The sequence below is a fragment of the Muscardinus avellanarius genome (genome assembly GCF_963383645.1).
Source record: "Muscardinus avellanarius genome assembly, chromosome: 18".
NCBI classification, from domain to species: Eukaryota; Metazoa; Chordata; class Mammalia; order Rodentia; family Gliridae; genus Muscardinus; species Muscardinus avellanarius.
Genome location: NC_137804.1, coordinates 41,245,459 through 41,268,409, shown reverse-complemented (window position 1 = coordinate 41,268,409; position 22,951 = coordinate 41,245,459). Strand labels below are relative to the sequence as shown.

The window sequence follows — 22,951 nt, the reverse complement described above, 5'->3', positions numbered from 1 at the left end:
CTGGGACCTACAGTCCCCCTCATCTCAGCCTCCTAGGTGGTGGGCTCAGGCCCCTCTCTAAAGCTCTGTTGATGGGACTTTCTGGACATGCACCAGTCACAAAGCTCGGAGCAGAGGCTGGCCTCCCATCTCACCCGGCCGTCGCCTCCGGGCTGGCCGCTGGGAGGGACGCGAGCCATGGTCACTAACCGAGTGCGCCTGCTCTGGGGCTGGGCCGCGTGTGCCCGGGGCCGCTGCAGGGGCAGGGGCTCCTGGGCAGCCCGAGGGCAGGCTGCTGCGGTGGGCGGGCAGAGGCAGGCGGGCATGGGGCTTCTCTGTGCAGGTGGCCGGGCAAAGGTGAGTGTGAGCCGAGGGGCTAGAACTCCACTTTGCAGGCCGGGAAGGCCTCGTCCTGCATGGACACCATGCTGTCACTGCCCAACACGGTGATGCCCAGCGCCGGGTGCCGCGCGTGCGTCTCCTCATACCACTTGTGCATGGCTGCCGAGTCGAAGGTGGGGATCAGGGTCACCTGTGGAGGGGCGATGGCTGTGGTGAGGGGCGCCGCTGCCCTGCAGGCTCACCAGGAGCTCCTGTTTCTTTGTGTGTGTGTGTGTGTTTTTTTTTTTTTTCCCCCACTCCACCCGGGGGTCTTCACCTCCGGGAGCTGCCTGCAGCAGGGTGTTGGGAGACGGCACGGCCTCGCCGGCACCATCACTCCGGTTTCCTGGGCCCAAGCCTGGGGACCTTGCAGGCCGACCCTGCGGTTAGCCCCCTTGGGGAGCAAACGGCAGTGCCGCTGGCCTGAGCCCCGCTGCGCCCGGGGCTGGCCACATCACTGTCCCCAGGCCGGCTCTGGCAGCACGCACCTGGAGGTCACGGTCCCACTGCTGCTTGCCAGCCAGCAGCGCGTCCAGCACGGCCCGCATGCCCTCCTCCTTGCGCTGGTCCTGGCCGCTGATGACGTAGCAGAGGGCGCGCACGCGCCGGAAGAACTCCTCGTCCACCAAGCAGGCGCTGCTCCCGCTGGGCAGGTAGGCCAGGTCCAGGTAGACCGGGGCGCTGGGCGGTGCGGCTGCGGCCCCGGGCCGGCTGTTGGCTGGGCCTGTGGGCAGGGGCGCAGGTTGGTGCAGAGCTCGCCAGCAGCCGGGGAGGAAGCCCGCCCGTTCCCCACGACCTCCGCCTGGAGAGCGGCACACCAGGCCCGGTGCTGCAGAACCAAACCACAGCACCTCTGCCCTGAGCCTGGTGCCCCCAACTTTGATGCTGGGAGTCCCGCCCGTTTCCTGGGCAGAGAGAGCCACGGAGGCAGAGACCAGGCGGGGTGCAGCTGGGGGGCAGAGGCAGGAGAGCGCGCAGGGTTGCCGAGCTACGGCCGAGGCGAAACCCACACAACTCTGGTTTTATTTTGGTGGTACTAGGGTTGAACCCTGGAGCATTCTATCTCCAAGCTACACCCCCAGCCTCAGTTTTTATTCTTTATTTTGAAACAGGGCCTCACGAAGTTGCTGAGGAAACTCCCTCCAACCTGCGATCCTCCTGTCCCAGCCTCCCAGGCACGGCAATTACAGGTGGCCCATGCCTGACTGCCGCCAGGCACCATTTGAGTAATGTCTAGGTGACTTGGGACACTTGATACGAGGCAGGTGCCTGTGGAGTTGCTGCACTGCCCTGCCGAGACTGACACGTCTAGGCCTCTAGCCCCCGCTGTCCAGGAGGCCGACCAGACTCGCCTGAGCCCAGTTTGGAGCCAGCTTGGGGAGCATAAGACTCTGCCTCTAAAACGTCTGTAGGGCCGGGCGTGGTGGTGCACGCTTGTCATCCCCGCGCTTGGGAGGCGGAGACAGGAGGATCGGGCAGGTTCGAAGCCAGCCCCGTGCGCTGGCTTAGGAGACCCTGTTTCCAAATAAAAATGTAAAAATAGGTCTGGGAGTGTAGCCCGGAGGTTGAAAGGCTTCCAGGAACCCCAGTACCACACACACAAAAAAAATAAATAAAATAAATAAAACGTCTGTAGGGCGCCAGGTGTGGTGACACAGGTTTAAAATCCCAGCGTTTGAGAGGCAGAAACTGGAGGATCAGAATTTGCAGACAGCCTCAGCTACTTAGGGAGGCCCTTCACAACTCAGTGGGACCCTGTTTTAAAAAAATAGAGACTTGCCGGGCATGGTGGCGCACGCTTGTAATCCCCGCGCTTGGGAGGCTGAGACAGGAGGATGGCGCAGGTTCAAAGCCAGCCTCAGCTACTTAGTGAGGCTCTCAGCAACTTAGTGAGACCCTGTTTTCAAATAAAATATAAAAAAAGGTCTGGGAGTATAGCCCGGAGGTAGAAAGCCTCTGGGTTCCACCCCTAGTACCACAAAAAATATAAATAAATAAATAAGTAAACAAATAAATAAATAAATAAATAGAGACTAGCCGGGCGTGGTGGCGCACGCTTGTAATCCCATCACTTGGGAGGCGGAGACAGGAGGATTGCGCAGGTTCGAAGCCAGCTTTGCTGGCTTCTAAGAGACCCTGTTTCCAAATAAAAATATAAAAAATAGGTCTGGGAGTGTAGCCTGGAGGTAGTAGGGTTTCCAGGAACCCCAGTACCACACACACACACACACACACACACACACACACACACACACACACACACACACAACCGGTCTGTATAGCTGGGCATGACACGCTTGTAATCCCAGCATTTGGGAGGCTGAGTCAGGAGAATCTCGGGTTTATGGCCAGCCTCAGCTACTTAGTGAAGCCTTTTGCAACTTAATGAGACCCTGTTTCATAATAAAAAAAATAGGGCTGGAGGTGCAGCTTGGGGGTAGAATGTCCCCGAGTTCAACCACCAGTACTGCAAAGTAAAGATGATTTACCCAAGCGGCTGGCGCAGTGGCAGAGAACCTGCCTGTCATGGGGAAGCCCAGAGTTCCACTGCATGGCCAGCACCGCACAAACAGAATTAAAAAAAAGAGCTGAGGGCGGTGGCGCGCGCTCGTCATCCCAGCGTTCAGGAGGCTGAGACCGGAGGATCGCGGTTCACAGACAGCCTCAGCCGCTTAGTGAGGCCCTCTGCAACTCAGTGAGACCCTGCTTCAAAAAAAAAGAAAAAGAAAAAGACTAAAAAGCAGGGCTGGAGGTGTAGCTGGGAGATAGAATGCCCCTGGGTTCCATCCCTAGTACCTCAAAAAAAAAAAAAGTTCTGCCCCGGCATTTCTGAGTTAAGCACAAGGCCGGCCAGCCGAGGCCGTCCTTCTCAAGCACTGCCTACGGAGCCATGGGCGCCACCCTGCGTACACTCCAGACGCCTTTTGTACTTTTAATCTTAAGACATAGGGTCTCCCCAAGTTACCCCAGGCTGGCCTCAAACTTGGGATCCTCCTGCCTCAGTCTCCCAAACTGCTGTTGTTGCTGGCCTGTGGGACCCGCGCTTCCTGCGCCCGCAGGACTTGGCGGGTGATGGGCGTGAGCACTGCAAAACGCTTCAACAAGGAGACCAGGGTAGAAACCGAGCCCAGAGGGCGGCGGGCATGGTGGAGCCACGCAGCAAGTAGGACCAGGCCTTTTACTTTTTGGTGCTGGAGACGGAAACCTGGGGCATTCATTTTACCTCTGAGGTACACCTTACCCGTTCTCTTTTTATTTCTAAACAGGGTCTCGTTAGATTGCTGAGAGTCTTAATACTTGCCGAGGCTGTCCTCAGACCTGCGATCCTCCTGTCCCAGCCTCCCAAATCCTTGGATTACAAGCGTGGGCCTGCACCACTGGCTAGGACAAGTTCTAGCCCTGCTAGCAGCCTGGGCCCCGTAACCTAGCACAGGGTCCCGGCTGGGCACTCACCTGCTAGGCTTCGTGTGGCCGCCTTGGGGACGGAGGGCTTCCGGGCCAGGGGCGCTCGGCCTCCCTTGTCGCTGGGCTGGCTGCGGGCACTGAGTGGCCGGCTGGTCCGGTCAGCACTGGCCGGGGCCTTGGTTTTGGCAGTAGCCGCTGCTGCAGGGGCCTTGGGAGCCACCGAGCCGGAGCTGGGGCGGGCCAGGGGCTTCCGGCCACGGCCTGGGTTGTCCGTCTGCCGGGCTGACTTGGGGGGCAGCGTGTCGGGGTCCACCATGCAGATGCTGGGGGGGTCGGGCCGAGGCGGAGGGATTCTCAGGGGCTCGGGCAGTGGGTCCCGGTGAGGGAGCCCAAAGCCCACGGTGTCGTCGTCTGAGTCCGCGACGCCCGGGATGGCGGGCAGCGGGTCGGAGTCGGACAGCGTGGGCAGGGACTCGCTGACCGACGTGGGCGGCGTCTCCTCGGCCCCCGGCGCCCCCGCGCGCTCCTGCGACCGGGCGCTGCTGTCGTTGGAGCTGCCGGGGGAGGCGGGGGCCAGCGCGGCCGCCGGCGCCTTGCGGTGCTCGAACTCGCAGGGCGACACCAGGCACAGGTCCACGTCGTGCGGGGAGGCGGAGCGGCGCGCGCGGGGCCCGCGCAGGGGCAGGCTCAGCCCGGCGTCGCCGGCCGGCGGCGGCAGCACCTGCTCGAAGGACACGGACAGCGACTCGTCCACTTCGGTGGAGTGCGGGGAGCCCACCTCGGCGGGCAGCGAGGGCGTGGTCAGCGTGGGCGTGGTGGCCGTGGGCGACGCGTCGGGGCCCGTCTCGCCCCGCAGCGGGCTCAGGGACAGCCGCCCGCTGCCGTCGGGGCTGCGGCGCCCGGCGGGCGAGGGCGTGCGGGGCCGCGGCAGCTCCAGCGCCAGCGCCGCCTCGGTGACCGGGCTCAGCCCCAGCTCCACGCTGCTCCCGGGGCTGGCCAGGGCGGCCGGCGGGGGGGCCCCGGGCTCCGCACCCCCGACGGCGGGGGCGCCGCGGGGCCCGTTCTGCGCCGGCTGCGGGGCGCCGGCCGCTCTGCGGGGCTTGGGCGCCGTCGGGGCCCCGGCTTTCTTGAGACCCGGGGCCGCGGGGGCCGCTCGGCGCGCTTCCCGGGGCTGGGCGCGGGGGGCGCTCGCCCTGGCCTCCTTCTCGTCTTTCTCTGGCCTGCGCGGGGCCTCGGCCCGGGCCAGCTCCCTCCGCGGCCCCGCGCGCTCCGGGCCGGGCCTCGCGGGCGCCGCCGGCCGGCCCTCCCCCTTCCAGCTGTCCCGGGAGCCCAGGCTCTCTCTGCTTTCGGCGCGGCGGGGCCCGTCCAGGTCCTGGGGGGTCACCACGGGCTCCCGCAGGAAGCCCAGGTGCTGCAGGCGGAGCAGGCCGTCCAGGAGGCGCGCGGGCGGCGTGCAGCCCGGGAAGAGCACGCGCACCACCTTGTCGCTGGGGCCGGCGGGGTGCCACACCAGCAGCACGCACAGGGAGGCGGCGGCAGCGGCGGGGGCGGCGGCCGGCGGGTGCAGCACGTACATGTCCAGGCGGCCCACGCCCATCTTCTCCAGGAGCACGGTGGGCTTGGCGGGCAGCGCCCCGCGGCTCAGGGGCAGCGGCGCGATGCCCAGCTGCGCCAGGAGGCGCTGCGCCAGCTCCGCCTCGTCCTGGCCGCGCACCAGCCGGGACGCGGCCTGGCGGGCGTTGAGGAACACGACCCCCAGGCTGGGGGAGATGAGGCGCCGCAGCCGGTCGCCCCAGGACCCGCCGCCCGCCGCCACCTCCTCGCGCTCCGCCACCTTGCGCCGCAGCAGGCTGTTGAGGCCCGGGAGGCTGTCGGCGCCCGCGTGGGTCACCAGCACGGCGTCCACGCGGTCCAGGTGGCGCACCAGCTTCCAGAAGGTGGACTTGGGGTTGGAGCCGCCATTGACCAGCACGGTGAAGCCGCTGACCGCAAAGAAGGCGGCGTCCCCGAGGCCCCCGGGGAACACGTAGCAGCAGGGCCGCGGCAGCCTGAGGAAGCCCCCGGAGGACGGCGGCTCCAGCAGCTCGAAGGGGGACGGCGGCTCCAGGGACTCGGCCACATACTCCAGGAACTCCCGCAGGCCCTCGGAGGCCGGCACCTGGGCCGGCGGGTTCAGCCGCAGCCGCAGCCGCAGTGGCCCCTGTAGGCCAGACACCGCTGGCGCCAGCTGGGCCCAGTCTCCAAAGGCTGGGCAGGTGACCGTGAGCGTGGGGGGCTCTGCAGCCGGAGGTGCAGAGGCCAGAGCCTCATGGATCTGCAGGTGGGGTTGGAAGGGCCGCCTGGAGCCGGGCCACCGCCAGCCCTGGGGAAAGGGGGCGACCTGCCCCTTACCTGCCCCGGCTCCCCCAGGCCACCCAGACCTCCCCAAGGCTGGGGCCAGGCCTCACCTCCAGCCTCCCTTCCTCCCTGTCCCTGTGCGCTGGCAGGCCGGCCCTCTAGGCCAGTCCACCACACCTTTCTGACCGTCTTGCTAGAAGTTGGTGCCCAGGGTTTCTGCCCACTGGCCCCACCCACACTCAGCTCCAGAAAGGACCCTGTCTGTCTCCATCTAACGGGCCCCTGGTCAGGCTCCGGGAGGACTGAGCTCCAGGCCACCAGGTGGGCTCCTGAGGAGGGTGCCGGGCAGGGGCAGCTTACCTCCTTGTCTCCCAGGACCTGGAGGAAGTGGTGGGGCGAGAAGCCCCCCGTCTGCAGCAGCAGCTCCCCGGTCTCCTCCAGGCAGGGTCCCGCCAGCACCAGCAGCTTGTGAGGCGCGGGGTCCAGGAGGAGATTCCGGAGCTGTGGACAGTAAAGATCTTTTTTCTGCACCTCGGGGTGGCGCCCAGCCCTGAATCGGAGAGCAGACTCCTGCTCAAACTACAAAGCTGGGCTTCAATGCCCCTCCTCCTGGAAGCCCTCCGGCCTTTCCTGGGCTGTCTCCCAAGCCTCCTTTTCCTCCAGCCCAACCATGAGATGACACATGAGAGCTCTCAGTGCCCGCCCTGTCTCCTGGGTAGGACAGTCCCTTGAGGGACCCAAGGGGCACATCTGTATGTGTGTGGGGTGGTGCAGTGGAACCCAGGGGCGTTCTACCTCCGAGCTACACCAGCCCAGCTTTTTATTCTTTATTTTGAAACAGGGTCTCACTGAGTTGCAAAGCTACTAAGTAGCTGAGGCTGGCCACAAACTGTGATCCTCCATCTCAGCTTCCCAAATGCCGGGATTACGAGCTTGCCCACCACGGCGGCAGAAGGGCGCACCTTTGGTTGAAGGAATGGACGCGTAAGGGGATCCTAGTGTGTGCACCGGGTCCCGTCCCGTTTGCTCTGCTGGCATACGCATAACTGGCATATGGATAACTTGGGAGTATTACTAGGTCAATTCAGACAGTGCCAGGACACAGCCGGGGAACCCGGAGGGCGAGAACATCCCGGCTGCGCACTCGTGTGCGGCCCGGCCTCCTGAGCGCCGGCCTCCTCACCCACCCTGTAGAGCAGTGCGTGGAGTGGGAACCATGGAAAAGAGGGGGGGGTCTCTGGAGAAGAGGGCTCCTGTTTTCTTTTCTGGTACTGAGCTTTGAACCCAGGGAAGTTCTATGTCTGAGTCACACCCTCAGCCCTGTTTTTAAGTTTGAAACGGGGTCTCTAGGTTGCTGAGAGACCTGCTACATTGTCCAGGCTCTTCTCCAACCTGCGACCCTCCCGTCTCGGCCTCCCAAGTACTGGGGTTACAGGTGTGCGCTACGGGCTCCCTCGGAGACAGGCCCGGGGCGAGGACGGGATGGCGCAGCCCTACCTCATCACACAGGGACTTGTCGGATGGGTTCAGGAGGACCAGCGTCTCCAGGGTGTCTCCACGGTGGTGCAGGCTCCGCTGGCCTGTGGGGACAGGCCAGGCCAGGACTCAGGGTCCGCTGTCCTGGACTCAAGTCTCAGCTCCCTGTGTGACCCTTGGGACTCCCCGGGGCCCACCCAGGGGTCACTAGGGTGAATAGGAAGGTGGTACAACCACACAGGCACCCTAACTCGCCCTGGGACCCTGCAGTGAAAACAGGCTTGGTGGCTGTGCCTGCTGCAGGCGCCCTGGGGGCGGGGGCCATCAGACAAGGAGGCGGAGCCCAGAGGAGAGAGCCAGGGCCAGGGCATGGCGTTACTTCTGGGATCCCATCGCTAGAGCACCCAGCTGAGCTCTGAACACAGAGGCTGGCCTGGAGAGGGGAAGTGGCCTCCACATACTGCCAGCCCCTCCCCGCCCTAGAGGCTAGGAAGTCACCACCAGCCCGGACAATGAGACAGGAGACAAGGACACTTCCTTCCTCTCAGGCAGCAGCCAGAAGGTGACTCAACAGGCCGGCAGGGGCAGGAGGGACACACGAGCGCCCCCCCCCCCAGCAGCCCAGCAGGCCCCCAAGGCTCCCTGGGAGCTTCTGGCTGGACACGCCCTCCCCCATCGAGGTCCTTAGTTCCCCGCCAGAGCGCCCACTGTACGCAGGGCTCTGCAGGCCTCACAGACCTGCTCAGCGACCCGGCCCCACCTCCTTCCAGACAACCCCAGCACACCAGCCCCTGGGACTAACACACCGGCTCCCACCCGCAGGCGGCTGAGGACTGAGGGCGCATCCCTGGACCAGGCTCTCCGCTCTGCTCGTGGCCGGCCTGGACGTTGCCGGCCCCTCACGGCTGCGCCACCCCCACGCCCTGCGCACAGCAGGCGGCTGCCCCGTGGACATGCGGGGGGGGGGGGACCCCAGCCTCACCTTTCACAATGCTGGAGAAGGTGGCTGAGTGGCGAGACACAAACACCTTGAGCTGCTCATCCAGGCTGCAGACTCCAGGATCCACATCCCAGGACCGGATGCCTGAGTGAGGAGGGCGGCCAGGGCTTCAATCCTTTCAGCAACTAGCACCCGGCAGGCGGGGCCCCTGGCACCTTCCCCGCCTGGGGCGTCAGGACCACCTCCCACCTGCAGATCTCAGGGCAGCAGACAGCACCGTACAGACTCGGTATCTGTGCAAGGGCCCCTCCTGGAGAGTCTTCTCCCTTCTCCCCAACCGCCCCTCCCCCCCTGCTCCTCCGCCCTACCAGGCACAGTCAGTCCACTCTGGCCTCTTGGCCAGCTGTTCCCTGCCTGGAATCCCATCCCCCTGGCCCGCCACCTGTTTCTACAGTCCGGGGCCCTTTCCCAAGTCCACCCTTCGGGTGCCAAGACCGGCTGTCCCCTCTGCATCCTCTGCGCACTCCTGGTACCAAAGGGACTTAAAACGTGGCCACCTCCTTCTGCACTCGGGGAGGCCCCGCTGCACAGAGAGCCCCGTGAGCCACTTGCCAAACCCACTCAGGGTTCCTGTGGCACCCAGCAGGTGCTCAGGGTACATTCTCTTAAAGCACACCAAGCGAGGTGTTTGCTGAGGTCCCCTCGGGCAGAGGGGCGGGGTCTGCATCGCCCCATGCTCTCCAGACCCACAGGCGGGCCACACCCATCGGCCCCGCCAGTGCCAAGCGGCTGCAGGTGAACCTCGCAGGTGCACGGGTGAGTCACCTTCCCCGATGCCAAATCCCCCGGAGCAGGCCGCACCCGCCCACACCCCAATTAGCTTCTCCTTTTGCAGAGAAAGTGGGCCCTGGGGGGTCCGCGGCAGGGCTTCCCCAGGTCCACCCCGCCCCTCCAGGACGACCAGCCAGGCTGCTAAGAAACAGATCCCGGGGTGCACGGTCAGCCAGGCTGCTAAGAACTAGATCCCGGGGTGCACGGCAGCCAGGCTGCTAAGAAGCAGATCCCGGGGTGCACGGCCAGCCAGGCTGCTAAGAAGCAGATCCCGGGGTGCACGGCCAGCCAGGCTGCTAAGAAGCAGATCCCGGGGTGCACGGCCAGCCAGGCTGCTAAGAAGCAGATCCCGGGGTGCACGGCCAGCCAGGCTGCTAAGAAGCAGATCCCGGGGTGCACGGCCAGCCAGGCTGCTAAGAACTAGATCCCGGGGTGCACGGCAGCCAGGCTGCTAAGAAGCAGATCCCGGGGTGCACGGCCAGCCAGGCTGCTAAGAAGCAGATCCCGGGGTGCACGGCCAGCCAGGCTGCTAAGAAGCAGATCCCGGGGTGCACGGCCAGCCAGGCTGCTAAGAAGCAGATCCCGGGGTGCACGGCCAGCCAGGCTGCTAAGAAGCAGATCCCGGGGTGCACGGCCAGCCAGGCTGCTAAGAACTAGATCCCGGGGTGCACGGCCAGCCAGGCTGCTGAGAACCAGATCCCGGGGTGCACGGCCAGCCAGGCTGCTAAGAACTAGATCCCGGGGTGCACGGCAGCCAGGCTGCTAAGAACTAGATCCCGGGGTGCACGGCAGCCAGGCTGCTAAGAAGCAGATCCCGGGGTGCACGGAACTCGGGCCGGGGCTGCGGGCTGGAGGCGCTCGCAGCCCAAGCCCGGGGCGCAGGCCGAGGCCCCGCGGGTCCGCACCAGGGCGGGGCGGCCGGCGCGCTCCCCCGCGGAGGGGCGAGGAGGACCCCGGCCGCCGCCCCCGCCCCCGGCCGCCCCCGGCCGCCGACCTCGCTCCAGCTCCTCCAGGACGTAGGCCAGCAGCCCCGGGCAGCCACACTCGCCGCCCACCACCAGCAGCAGCGAGCTCGGGGCCAAGGCCGCCATCTTCGCGCCGCCCCGACGCCCCGCGCGCGCCCGCAGGCCCCGCCCCTTAAAGGGGCCGCACCGGAAGGGCGGGAGACCCCGGCCGGAAGCCCCCTCCCCTCCTCGTCCGCCTTCCCCCGGCTCGGGGAAATGGCGGTGAGCCGGGGTGGAGCTGTAGGGGGGGTTGGAGGCTTCGGGGACGCTCCTCCCAAGTGATCATTCATTCATTCATTCATTCATTCGGCAAGGTTTCAGGGAGACTGAGGCCGGAGGATGGCGAGTGGGAGGGCAGCCTGGGCGCGCAGCCAGACCTGCACTGAAAATAACTGAGCTGAGACCGGAGGATCGCAGGGTGAGGCCAGCCTCAGCCGCTGAGCCGGGCCCGGTGTCAGATTTTAAAAAGGGGCCGCGGGGTAGCTAAGAGGCAGCCTCGGGGTCGGGTCCCGCGCACCCCTCACTGCCGCGCTCTGGGTGCCCGCCCATCACCAAAGACGGCAGCTTGTCTTCCCCGCGCCCGGGAGGCCGAGACAGGAGGATCGCACGGGTTCGAAGCCAGCCTCAGCTACTCGGTGAGGCTCTCAGCAGCTTAGTGAGACCCTGTTTCCAAGTAAAGTATAAAATAGGTCTGGGAGTATAGCCCGGAGGTAGAAAAGCCCCTGGGTTCCACCCCCAGCACTGCACATTTTATATTTTATTTTATTTTATTTTATTTTATTTTGCGGGTCTGGGGATGGAACCCAGAGCCATTTGACCTCCAAGCTACACCCCCTGCCCGTTTTTTATTCTTTTATTTTGAAACAGGGTCTCACTGAGTTGCAGAGGGCCTCACTAAGTAGCTGAGGCTGTCCGTGAACCGCGCTCCTCCGGCCTCAGCCTCCCAAATGCTGGGATAACAAGTGCGTGCCACCCCACGCCCAGCTACTGCAAAAATAAAGTAAAAAGGGACAGGGGTGTAGCTTAAAGGTAGGATGCTTCCGGCCCTCCTGACATAGGCCGCCTGCCTTGGGACCACCCCGAGAGGCGCCCCATTAAAGGAGACGCACACACGACCTGCTGATCACCCACTGGGGTTCGTGCTCAAGGCCCAAAGCCTGGCTGAGCTCCTGCCCTGAGGCCTGTTGATCCGACCCGCAGCTCAGTGAGGGGCCAGGAGCCTGGCGCAGAGGCCGGAGTCCCCGGCACCCACCTCCCCGTCCTCAGCGACGCCTGGTCCTGCAGACTCTGTGTCTTTGAAACACCCCCAGTGCCCACTTTTCATTTCCCAGCACCCAGATCGAAGGCAGGTCACCTCCAGCCGATTCCTCCACCTCCGTCCCAGACAGTCCCAGACCCAGAGACTAGAGTGGCAGGATCCTCGAGTGGGTGGAGTAGGGGAGCCCCCTGCCGCACCCCAGCTCCCGTCCCTGGCGTCTCCACGGGGGCGCGCGTGTCAAGACCCGTGAGCCAGTGTCCAGGCGTCCCGTTCACCAAAGCTCACGCAGTAGTCACATTTCCTCCGTTTCCCCCCACGTCCATTTGGGCCCAGGGCCCCTCTGGCGCGGGTCTCCGTGGCTGCGCGGCTCCCAGCTCATCCCCGCTCCTGATCTTGGCAGCTTCGGCGTCGGGCAGGTGTTCTCTTCCTGTTCCTCCACTGGGACTGGTCCAGTTTTTATTTCATGTATTTTTGTGGCATTGAGGATAGAACCCAGGTGCCAAGAGCCTCACTAAGTAGCTGAGGCTGGCTTCGAACCCGTGTGATCCTCCTGTCTCTGCCTCCCAAGCGTGGGGATTATAAGCGTGCGCCACCACGCCCGGCTCTGTTCTTTGTGTTTTTAATGATTGCCATTCTAGTTGGAGTTAGGTGAAATCTCAGGGTGGTTTTGTTGGGGTGCCAAAGATGTTGGGGTGAGTTCTCGGCTCAGGAACTCGGGGTCTGCAGGGTCCTTGGCTAGCGTGACGGAAAAGAATTTCTGCACACACCAGTTAGAGACATGGACAGAGGTTTATTGGGGAAAAGGGGAGGAAATACACATTCAGGAGAGAATGCGGGCCCCTCAAGATGAGGAAGGCATTTTGGGGAGTTCAGGGTTCTCTTCTTATAGGGGACTTTCGTGAGGGGTGGGCTGGAGAAGGTATGTGAGGATGAGCTCGGTCCGGTGGTCCCAAGGCAGTTTATGGTGGGCAGGTGTCTGGCAGCCCCAGGGTGGATGAGCTCAGTCCAGGAGTCCCAGGCGCTCCCTGATGGCCTGTGGTCTGGTCAGCCTGAGGGTGGATGATCTTGGGTTGATTGGGGTCCTCATTAGTTGATTGACAGATAAGCTGGGATATCCTAAATTATAGGTTTTCTCGGAAATATTGTTAACTCGAGGATCTACAGGTTTCCCAGGAATTTATGGTAGAGTCAGGCCTGGAAAAGAGAACTGGTCTGTGGACTAGAGGCAGAAGCACTTCAGCTCCAGGTTCTTCTATCAAAGTTATATTTTTACTTTTCCTTCCTGTCTGTCTCCTTTCCACCTACTTATCCCTTCTATCCTAATCAGTCTGGATTTGCACGCTGGTTCTAGATGCAGGCAAGTGTTTGAGACGTAGGAGCGGTGCGGTGGAGCCATCCTGCGCCTGCTGTGTTCAAGCCTCGTACCTGCTGAGCTCACCGGGCGCCCAAAGCTCTGAGGTGGGCGCGCTTACCTCAGAGGAAACTGAGGCCTGGGGAGAAGTCACCAGGCCACGCGCACAGAAGGCTTGAGCGTGCCAGGGACGGGCGGGAGGGTGTGTGGCTCCTCCCGTCACCCCCCTCCGGAGACTCTCACTCGGGCCCCTGTATCTCGGGGCCACTATCTGAAAAGTCATTTTGCCTGCGACTTCGGAGAGCTGTCCAGACCCAGCGAAGCCTGGGCGTGAGCGCCCCGTCTGTGGGCCACACAGCAAATCAGGACAGAAACAGGAAAGGGCCGGGAGCAGAATCAGGGAGCCGACTCAGGCCGCTGCTGTCTTGTCCCGCACCTCTCTGCTCTGGCTGCCCGCCCTCGGGGGGGCCTCCGGGACTGGGACTTCCTCTTCGCTGAGCCCCGCAGCAGGAGGAGGGCTGGGAGTGGCCTGCAGGCCTGGCCGGCCCAAGGCAGGGTCCTCCAGTGCGTCCTGGCCCCCTGGCACTGGGGATTGCTCACGCCCAGAAGCTTCTGACTGGACTCCGGGCTCTTCCGTCTGCCCAGGGTGTGTGTGGTGATTATTGATATTTTATTATTATTATTATTATTATTATTATTATTATTATTATTATTTTGCCATACTGGGGATTGAACCCAGGGGCATCCTACCTCTGAACTACACCCCTAGTCCTGTTTTTTTTATTTTTTACTTAGAAACAGGGTCTCACTAAGTTGCAGAGGGCCTCACTGAGTAGCTGAGGCCGTCCATGAACTGCAATCCTCTGGTCTCAGCCTCCCAAGTACTGGGATGACAAGCGTGCATTTCAAAATAACCTGAGAACTGGTTTCAAAATAAAGAATAAAAAAATAGGGCAGGGGGTGGAGGTCAGATTTAGGATGACCCCTGGGTTCCATCCCCAGTACTGCAAAAATCAAGGCTGGGGGCTGAGGTGGAGCTGAAGGTAGGGTTCCTCTGGGTTCAATCCCAGGTACAAAAAGAAAGGAAGCAGGCAAACACATCTTCAGTACAGACTCATTTTTTTCCCAAATATTCTTTCATCTGGCTTTGTTGAACGTGCAGATGTGAATAACCGCGGCCAGCTGTTTGTAGACCGCCCTCCGTTACGTCTTTCAGGTTCACCCGCATTGTAGCTGACAGTGCCCCATTCTTTTTCACGGCCAAGTAATATTTCACTTTTTGGATAGACCACGCTCCATTCATCCGTTCATCCAACATGCGTGTCCTAGAAACACATACACCCCCTCCATGACTGGGCCAAGCCGCCCTCCTGAGTCTCCAGGTCTCGCTCCGGCGCCTGGCGCAGCTCGGGGCTGGCTCCCACTTAGGCTTTTGCACCCGAGACAGGCCGTAGATCTCACGGACTCGCAGGGCGCCGGGAGGGGGCCCGGGCCAGGGGCTGGGGTTGAGGACTTCTGCCGGCCTTCCTGGGTCCAAAGCTCAGCTCGGCCCTCGCCAACCCTGTGCCCTCGGGCAAGCGGCACGGCGTTTCTGCCCTCAGTTTCCCTTTCTGTAAAACCTAGGACAGGGATTAAACACGTGGACTTTTGCAGCGGGGCTGGGCGGCAGCCCGGTGCTGCCGCCTGCTGGCCACTCTGGGAACTGGGGCCGAGCTTCCTCCCGCGCGCCCAGAGCCCCGCCGCCGCCTTTGGTCTGGACCCATTCTGCCCTTCCACTTCTGAAGTTCCCTCCTCCGACCCAGTCTCCTTTCTTTATTTTAATTTAAAAAAATTTTTTTGAGGGTCTGATGATGGAACCCAGGGGCATTCAACCTCAGAGCTGTACTCTCTGCCCTATTTTTTATTCTTTATTTTGAAACTGAGTCTCACTAAGTTGCAGAGGGCCTCACCAAGTAGCTGAGGCTGTCCGCGAACCGCGAGCCTCCGGTCTCAGCCTCCCGAATGTTGGGATTACAAGCGTGCGCCACCACGCCCGGCTTATTTTTTCTTTCTTATTTTCGCAGTGGGTGCTGGAGATTGAATCCAGGGCCGTTCTATCTCCCAGCTACATCTCCAGCCCTACTATTAAATTTTTTATTTGCAAAAACGGGTTCTTGCTGGGTTGCCGAGGCTAACCTCCAGCCTGTGATCCTCCTGTCTCCGCCTCCCAAGCGCGGGGATTACAAGCGTGCGCCTTTACATCGGGCCTTTTGATTCTTTATTTTGAAACAGGGTCTCGCTGAGTTGCAGAGGGCCCCACTAAGTAGCTGAGGCTGGCCGCGAACCGCGATCCTCCTGCCTCGGCCTCCCGAATGCTGGGATGGCGTGCAGCTGACCTTCTTAATTATCGACCCTCACCAGGTCGATTCCATCCCTTCCTTACCCCACATCTCTCTCTCTCTGACTCCAGGAAGAACCTCAGACCTTGGGCACAGCCTGGGCATGGGTACAGACCCAAGCTGTGTTTGTTGATGGATGACAGATTACACAGATGTCCGGATCACAGAAATGGTATTAGAAGACCCTGCCCAGGCTCATATCGCATCCCGGCCCTGCCCTCCGCCCCTTAGTCAGTTCCAGCCGGGCGTGGTGGGGCACGCTAGACATTGCACAACTTGGGGGGACTGAGGCAGAAAGATCACAGGTTCAAAGCCAGCTAAGAGCCGGGTGTGGGGCGCACGCTCGTCATCCCCGCGCTTGGGAGGCGGAGACAGGAGGATCGCGCGGGTTCGAAGCCAGCCGCGCGCGCTGGCTTAGGAGACCCTGTTTCCAATAAAAATGTAAAAATAGGTCTGGGAGTGTAGCCCGGAGGTAGAAGGGCTTCCAGGAATCCCAGTACTACCAAAATAATAATAATAATGATAATAAAAAATAGGGCTGGGGTTTACCTTGGAGGTAGAATGCCCCTGGGTTCCATCCCCAGACCTGCAAAAAGGAAAATAAATAAAAAGTAAAAATAACCGGGCATGGTGGCGCACGCTTGTTATCCCCGCGCTTGGGAGGCTGAGACAGGAGGATCACGCAGGTTCGAAGCCAGCCTCGGCTACTTGGTGAGGCTCTCAGCAACTTAGTGAGACCCTGTTTCCAAATAAAATATAAGTCTGGGAGTATAGCCCAGAGGTAGAAAGCCTCTGGATTCCACCCCCAGTACTGTAAATAAATAAATTAATTAATTAATTAAATAGGGCCTTATTATTATTATTATTATTATTATTATTATTATTTTGTGGGTCTTGGGATGGAACCCAGGAGCATTTGACCTCCGAGCTACACCCCCTACCCTATTTTTTATTCTTTATTTTGAAACCAGGTCTCGCTGAGTTGCAGTGGTCTCACTAAGTAGCTGAGGCTGGCCGCGAACCGCCGTCCTCCGGGCTCAGCCTCCGCGCGCGGGGATCCCAAGCGCGCCCTCCCCTGGCTGGCTTCCTCAACGCCGAGGCCCTGCGGGCTCAGTGCGACCTCGGGAGCACCGGGTCGGCGGAGAGCAGGGCCCGCAAGGCGCTGGGTTTGGGCTGGGGCGCAGGGCCCGCAGGACTCATGCCCTGCCCTGCGGTGCTGAGCCCCCCTGTCCCCCCTCTCTATCTCCTCCATCGCGCTCCTCGTTACTCCATCTCAGTGACGCTTAGAGCCTTCCCTGGCCCCCCAGAGCCCCTCCCCATTTCCCTAACAGCTAGCTAGCTAGCTATACTGAGGGTTTTTTTTGTTTTTTTTTTTGTTTTTTTTTGGTGGTACTGGGGGTGGAACCCAGAGGCTTTCTACCTCCGGGCTATACTCCCAGACCTATTTATATTGTATTTGGAAACAGGGTCTCACTAAGTTGCCGAGGGCCTCACTAAGTAGCCGAGGCTGGCTTTGAACCCGTGCGATCCTCCTGTCTCCGCCTCCCAAGCGCGGGATGACAAGCGTGCGCCACCACGCCCGGCTGCAGCCCTATTTTTTAGTCTTTATTTTGAAACAGGGTCTCGCTAGATTGCAGAGGACCTTGCTAAGTTGCCGAGGCTGGCCTCGAACCTGAGATCCTCCTGTCTCAGCCTCCGGAGTCCTGGGCTGACAGGCGTCCCGTCTTTCCCGCCCGTGGGCCGAGCGGAGCCCACTGAGCTCCCGCCGCCTGGGCCTCCGCAGGCTCTGCCGCCCTGCTCCTCGGCGCCCGCCATGGGACCCTCCTCCTCCTCGTCCTCTGCCGCTTCTGTCTCGCCTCCCACGCCGGGACCAGGCTGCTCCGTGGAATCTGGTGAGGGCTGGCTTCCCGACATCCAGATGGCGCCAACAGATGTTTGCAGAACTCGCTGATGGACGGCGCCTCGTCCTCCCCCCGCGGGGCTGGGCAGCGCGGGACTGGGGAGGGCCGGGCTGGCCGGGTCGGGGTCGGGGTCGGGGTCGGGGTCGGGGTCGGGCAGCCTCCCGCCCTTGGCCCGCAGGCCGCCGAGCTCCCGAGGGAGAGAGAGTCTTTTCTGCGAATGTAAGCGGGAGTGCACTTTTTCTGTGCGTGTGTCGTATGGTCCTAGGGACGGAACTCAGGAGAATTCTAACTCTGAACTACATCCTCAGCCCTATTTCAAGTTTTATTTTGAAACGGGGTCTTGCTAAGTTGCTGAAGGCCTCACGATGTTGTCGAGGGTCTCGCCAAGTGGCTGAGGCTGGCCTCAAACCTGCGATCCTCCTCTCACAGCCTCGCAGGTGCCGGGATCTACGGGCCTGGGCCTCGTGACCCAGCACTGACACTTCTCTCTTGATGGCTTCTCTTGGTGGACTTCCCAGGACAGCGGAGAGAGGAGAGCGGCAGGCAGGGGACAGCGAAGGCCCAGGCTGGAAGGTTGGGCGGGGAGAGGGCCGGGAGGAGGGAGGCCGAGGAAGAGTCGCCTGCGGGGACAGACGGCTCGCGACAGACAGACTGCGGCAGAGGACGCACCAGGGTCTAAACATTAATTGGGTCCAAGGGTTTAGCGGAGAATGTTGATACATTCTTTTTAAGACTAAGAACAGGGTAAGGATGCTTGTGGACATGGAGACTGGCTCTGTGTGTGTGTGTGTGTGTGTGTGTGTGTGTGTGTGTGTGTGTGTGGTACTGGGCATGGAACCCAGGGGCATTCTACCTCCGAGCTGCACCCCCAGCCCTATTTTTTATTTATTTTTATTTTTTATTTTTTATTTATTTTTTGGTGGTACTGGGGTTCCTGGAAGCCCTTCTTCCTCCGGGCTACACTTCCAGACCTATTTTATATTTTATTTGGAAACAGGGTCTCCTAAACCAGCGCGCGCGGCTGGCTTCGAACCTGCGCGATCCTCCTGTCTCCGCCTCCCAAGCGCGGGGATTACAAGTGTGCGCCACCACGCCCGGCTTCATTCTTTATTTTGAAACAGGGTCTCACTGAGTTGCAGAGGGCCTTACTAAGTAGCTGAGGCTGGCCTCAAACCGCAGTCCTCCTGTCTCAGCCTCCCGAATGCTGGGATTGCAAGTGTGCGCCACCACGCCCGGCTCCCACTTTTTATTTTGAAACAAGTTCTCACTAAGCTACTGAGGGTATTGCTAAGTTGCGGGGGCTGGCCTCAAACCTGCAATCCTCCCATCTCAGTCTTTTGAGTAGCTGGGAATACAGGCATGCCACATTATGCTGGGCTCCACTGGGGAACCTTCTACAAAATACCTGACCAAGAGCCGGGCGTGGCGGCGCGCGCTTGTAATCCCAGCATTCGGGAGGCTGAGACAGGAGGACCGCGGTTCGAGGCCAGCCTCAGCTACTTAGTGAGGCCCTCCGCAACTCAGTGAGACCCTGTTTCAAAATAAAAATAGGGCTGGGGTATAAGATTGTTCCTGGCTTCAACCTCCCAGTAAAGAACCAAATTAAACCAAACCTGACCCAGAATTCTGAGAAACATCAAAGTCATAGAAAATATAGAAAGACAAAGAAATTGTCACACATCAGAGGAGACCAAGGTGAAACCCCAGGGGACCTTTGTGGAAAATTCAGTGGGGGGCGAGTGAGGCCACACCGCGTTTCCTCGTGGGCGCCGCCGCCATGTGGGCGCCGTTGGCAGGAGCAGACGCCAGGGCCGGCTGGATCTTTGGCGAATCTGCGCCACCAGGACTGTTCCGTACATCTAAAACTCTTCACAGAAACCTCCTTTAGAAAACGTAGGCCTGCCGGGCGTGGTGGCGCACGCTTGTCATCCCTGCGCTTGGGAGGCAGAGACAGGAGGATCGCGCAGGTTCGAAGCCAGCTGCACACGCTGGCTTAGGAGACCCTGTTTCCGAATAAAAATGTAAAAATAGGTCTGGGAGTGTAGCCCGGAGGTAGAAGGGCTTCCAGGAACCCCAGTACCACCAAAAAAAAAAAAAAAAAAAAAAAAACCAGCCGGGCGTGGTGGCGCACGCTTGTCATCCCCGCGCTTGGGAGACTGAGACAGGAGGATCGCGCAGGTTCGAAGCCAGCCTCAGCTGGCTTAAGAGACCCTGTTTCCAAATAAAATATAAACTAGGTCTGGGAGTGTAGCCCGGAGGTAGAAGGGCTTCCAGGAACCCCAGTACCACCAAAAAAAGAAAAAGAAAAAGAAAAAAAAAGAAAACTAAGGGATTCTTTTCAGCAAAGGATGCAAAACATAGCAAAGGCCAACCACAAAATCAGAGCGTTTTGCACACAGGGAATCACCAAAGGGCCCGTAACTCTCACGGATAAGAACGCGACAGACAGACGGGAAAGGGGACAGTCCGACTTCAGAAACGGGCGGAGCCCTCAACGTGCTTCTCATCCGAAGGAGAAACCAACAAACGCGGAAAAAGCTCAAGCGTAGCCGGGCGCGGTGGCGCACGCTTGTCATCCCGCGCTTGGGGGGCTGAGACTGGAGGATCGCGCGGGTTCGAAGCCAGCCTCAGCTACTGAGTGAGGCTCTCGGCAACTTAGTGAGACCTTCCAAATAAAATATAAAATGGGTTTGGGAGTATAGCCCGGAGGTAGAAAGCCACTGGGTTCACCCCAGTACCAAAAATAAAATAAACAAAAAGTATTAGGGCTGGGGGGGGGTGTAGATTGGAGGTGGGATGCCCCTCAGTTCAATCCCCAGTACTGTAAAAAAATAAAAATAAAAATAAAAATCAGAGCCTTTTATCATATACAAAACCAACAAGAGATTCATAACTCTCACGGATAAGAAGACGCACAGGCAGGAAAAGGGGACAGTCCAACTTGAGAATTGGACGAAGGACCCCAACATGCGTTTCACCTGAAGAAGAAACCAATAACCACATAAAAAGTTAAAGCACAGTCAGACACGGTGGCGCACGCTTGTAATCGCCTATTACTACTCTACATCACACGTAATCAACTTATCTGAACTTATCCTATCCTCTATCTTAGCTACTAAATATTAGACTTACTGTGTCTACTTCTAAAATTAACTGCTTGGGAGGCGGAGACGGGAGGCTCGCAGTTCGAGGACAGCCTCAGCTACTTAGTGAGGCCCTCTGCAACTCAGTGAGACCCTGTTTCAAAATAAAGAATGAAAAGTAGGGCTGGGGGTGCAGCTCAGAGGTAGAATGCCACTGGGTTCCATCCCCAGCACTGCAAAAAAAAAAAAATTATTTTGTTTGTGTGGACATGGTGGGGTGCCGGGGCCCAGCCTCGGCCAGTCCAGGGGTCTTGAGGGAGGCGTAGTGTCAGCGAAATCGAAGAATGACAGACGCCGTGCTTAGTAGCAGGGGGAGGAATCTCTGCCTGAGCCCTAGAATAGACTTTGTTTATACAAGGATCTGACAAGTTACAGCAAGCCACAGCATACGTATTTTGCCTTTCATTTAGTTTTTCAGAACCACATTACACGTACATTGTTTTTCATTTCATTTTTCATTAACCTGAATTCCGCGTAGCAGGCGCCCCTCGAAGCCACCTGTTTTTCCTGTTTTTTGTTTTTCATTAATTTGTAGTGAATTGACCCATAAGACCCATTACTACTCTATATCACAATAATCAACTTATCTGAACTTATCCTATCCTCTATCTTAGCTACTAAATATTAGACCTACTGTATCTACTTCTAAAATTAACTGCTAATTTTATCTGCTATTTTAGCCACTGGGTATTCTATTAGCTAATTTTGACCCGAACACCAAACCCCCACTAAACTTATTCTATTTTTCTAGCATACAATACCTACACCTAATTTTCTATAATACCTATTAAGTTGTTCATCAATAGAATTATTTTGTCTTTATTTATTTATTTTTTTGGTGGTACTGGGGTTCCTGGAAGCCCTTCTACCTCTGGGCTACACTACCAGACCTATTTTTACATTTTTATTTGGAAACAGGGTCTCCTAAGCCAGTGTGTGCGGCTGGCTTCGAACCTGCGCGATCCTCCTGTCTCTGCCTCCCAAGCGCGGGGATGACAAGCGTGCGCCACCACGCCCGGCCTTAATTGCCATTTTTAAAGCAGGGGGAGATGCACCGAGAGTGTAAAACATCAGGCCTCAAGATCCCTAGGTTCCCGGCGTGGAACCATACAATAGCTCCCGTTACGTCATCCAGAGGGTCCTTATCATCCCCTCTCTACAGGAAGCCTGAGGCACCGAAGGGCCAGTGACCCGCACCAGCCAACTCTGTGGATTCAAATGGAGTGAGGTTTCTGTTTAATTTTGTTTTCTTGCGCTGGGGGTTGAACCCAGGGGCATTCCACCTCGGAGCTACACCACCAGCCCTATTTTATTTTTATTTTGAAACAGTCTCTCTAGGTTGATGAGAGCCTCTCTTTGCTGAGGCTGGCCTCCAACCTGTGATCTTCCTGTCTCAGCCTCCCAAGTACTGGGATGGCTCAGAGCTGGGTTTTTTACCCTCACAGCTCTCACTCACAACCAACTCTTGGCACACCTGCATCCATGAAGCACTTTTTTTTTTTTGCGGGTCTGGCGATGGAACCCAGGGACATGCGACCTCTGAGCTACACCCCCTGCCATAGTTTTTATTCTTTATCTTGAAACCAGGTCTCACTGAGTTGCAGAGGGCCTCACTAAGTAGCCGAGGCTGTCTGCCAACAGCGATCCTCCGGTCTCAGCCTCCCGAATCCTGGGATGGCGAGCGTGCGCCCCCACGCCCGGCTGCACTTTTTATGCGTGCAGGGCCTGGAGCCCCGGGGGCTCAGCCTCTGGTGCGGATCCAGGCATGGGAGGTGCGTGTGGAGAGGGTTTCTGGACGGTGTAGATGTGTGCAGAGCGGCCAGGACCCCACTAGAAGCAGGGATGGGCTGAGGACGTCCGCGGAGGTGGGGCAGAGGCTCAGATCCAGGGCATCGGCGGCGGTCTCCGTCCTGGAGGAGGAGTCGTGGGGACCGGGCGCTGCTGCACGGGTAGGAGTTCGGGCGGCGCGGGCTCTTTAACGCCCCCCCGGCGCGCGCCCCCGCCCCATCAGGCGCCCCGGGCTCCGCCCGCGCGGCCGCGTCACGCCGCGTCGGGAGCTGTCCGCGCCCCCGGTGCTGAACCAAGATGGCAGGCGGCGGCCGGGGCCGGCGTGAGCGGCGCTGAGCCCCGGGATGCCCCGAGCCCGCGGCCGCTGAGCCCGACCCGGCGGCCCGGCCGCGCCGGAGCCATGTCTCTGCTGTGCGTTGGAGGTAGGGGCGCGGCGGCGGGGGTCGCGGCCCCCCACAGGGCGGGCGCCTGCGCGGCGTGGGGCGCCGGCTCCGGGGGTCGCGTGGCCGCGGCGGGGGCCTGGGGCTGCGCTCGGAGCGGTCCAGCCCGGGGCGTCTGTGGGCCGGGCTGCTGGGGTCCGTCCGCGGCCGGGTGGGGTACCCGGGGCGTCCTGCGGGTCCCGGAGGGCCGGGGGCTCTGCAGGGTCTCTGGTCCCGCAGCCCGGGCGGGACGCGGACCTGCGGGCGCTGGAGGGGCGTGCGCGGCGGCCCCCTCCCCGGCGCCGAGGCTGGGCGGGGGGCTCGGCCATCTGCCCTGGGCGAGCTCGGGGAACACCCCAG

The 22,951-nt window shown here is 60.3% G+C and overlaps 2 protein-coding genes across 2 annotated transcripts in view; one reads left to right on the top strand and one right to left on the bottom strand.

The window, feature by feature from the left end:
- Positions 1-355: 355 nt before the first annotated feature.
- Positions 356-22,574, bottom strand: MAP1S (microtubule associated protein 1S; the record flags this gene model as incomplete). Its single annotated transcript, XM_080715428.1, has 14 exons — positions 356-511; positions 849-1,084; positions 3,814-6,079; positions 6,463-6,603; positions 7,600-7,682; positions 8,561-8,662; positions 10,344-10,591; positions 13,206-13,305; positions 13,399-13,456; positions 17,054-17,452; positions 17,722-17,861; positions 18,993-19,062; positions 22,216-22,294; positions 22,429-22,574. The coding sequence occupies 14 exons, from the start codon at positions 22,572-22,574 to the stop codon at positions 356-358; spliced, it is 4,224 nt and encodes a 1,407-aa protein (XP_080571554.1).
- The window catches only part of UNC13A (unc-13 homolog A), a gene marked incomplete at both ends in the record, with an annotated part of 59,014 nt that continues 58,635 nt past the window's right edge, over positions 22,573-22,951 (top strand). The window contains one exon of the mRNA XM_080715427.1: positions 22,573-22,594. Within this exon, the coding sequence (XP_080571553.1) occupies positions 22,573-22,594 (22 nt within the window). The remainder of the gene's footprint in view (positions 22,595-22,951) is intronic.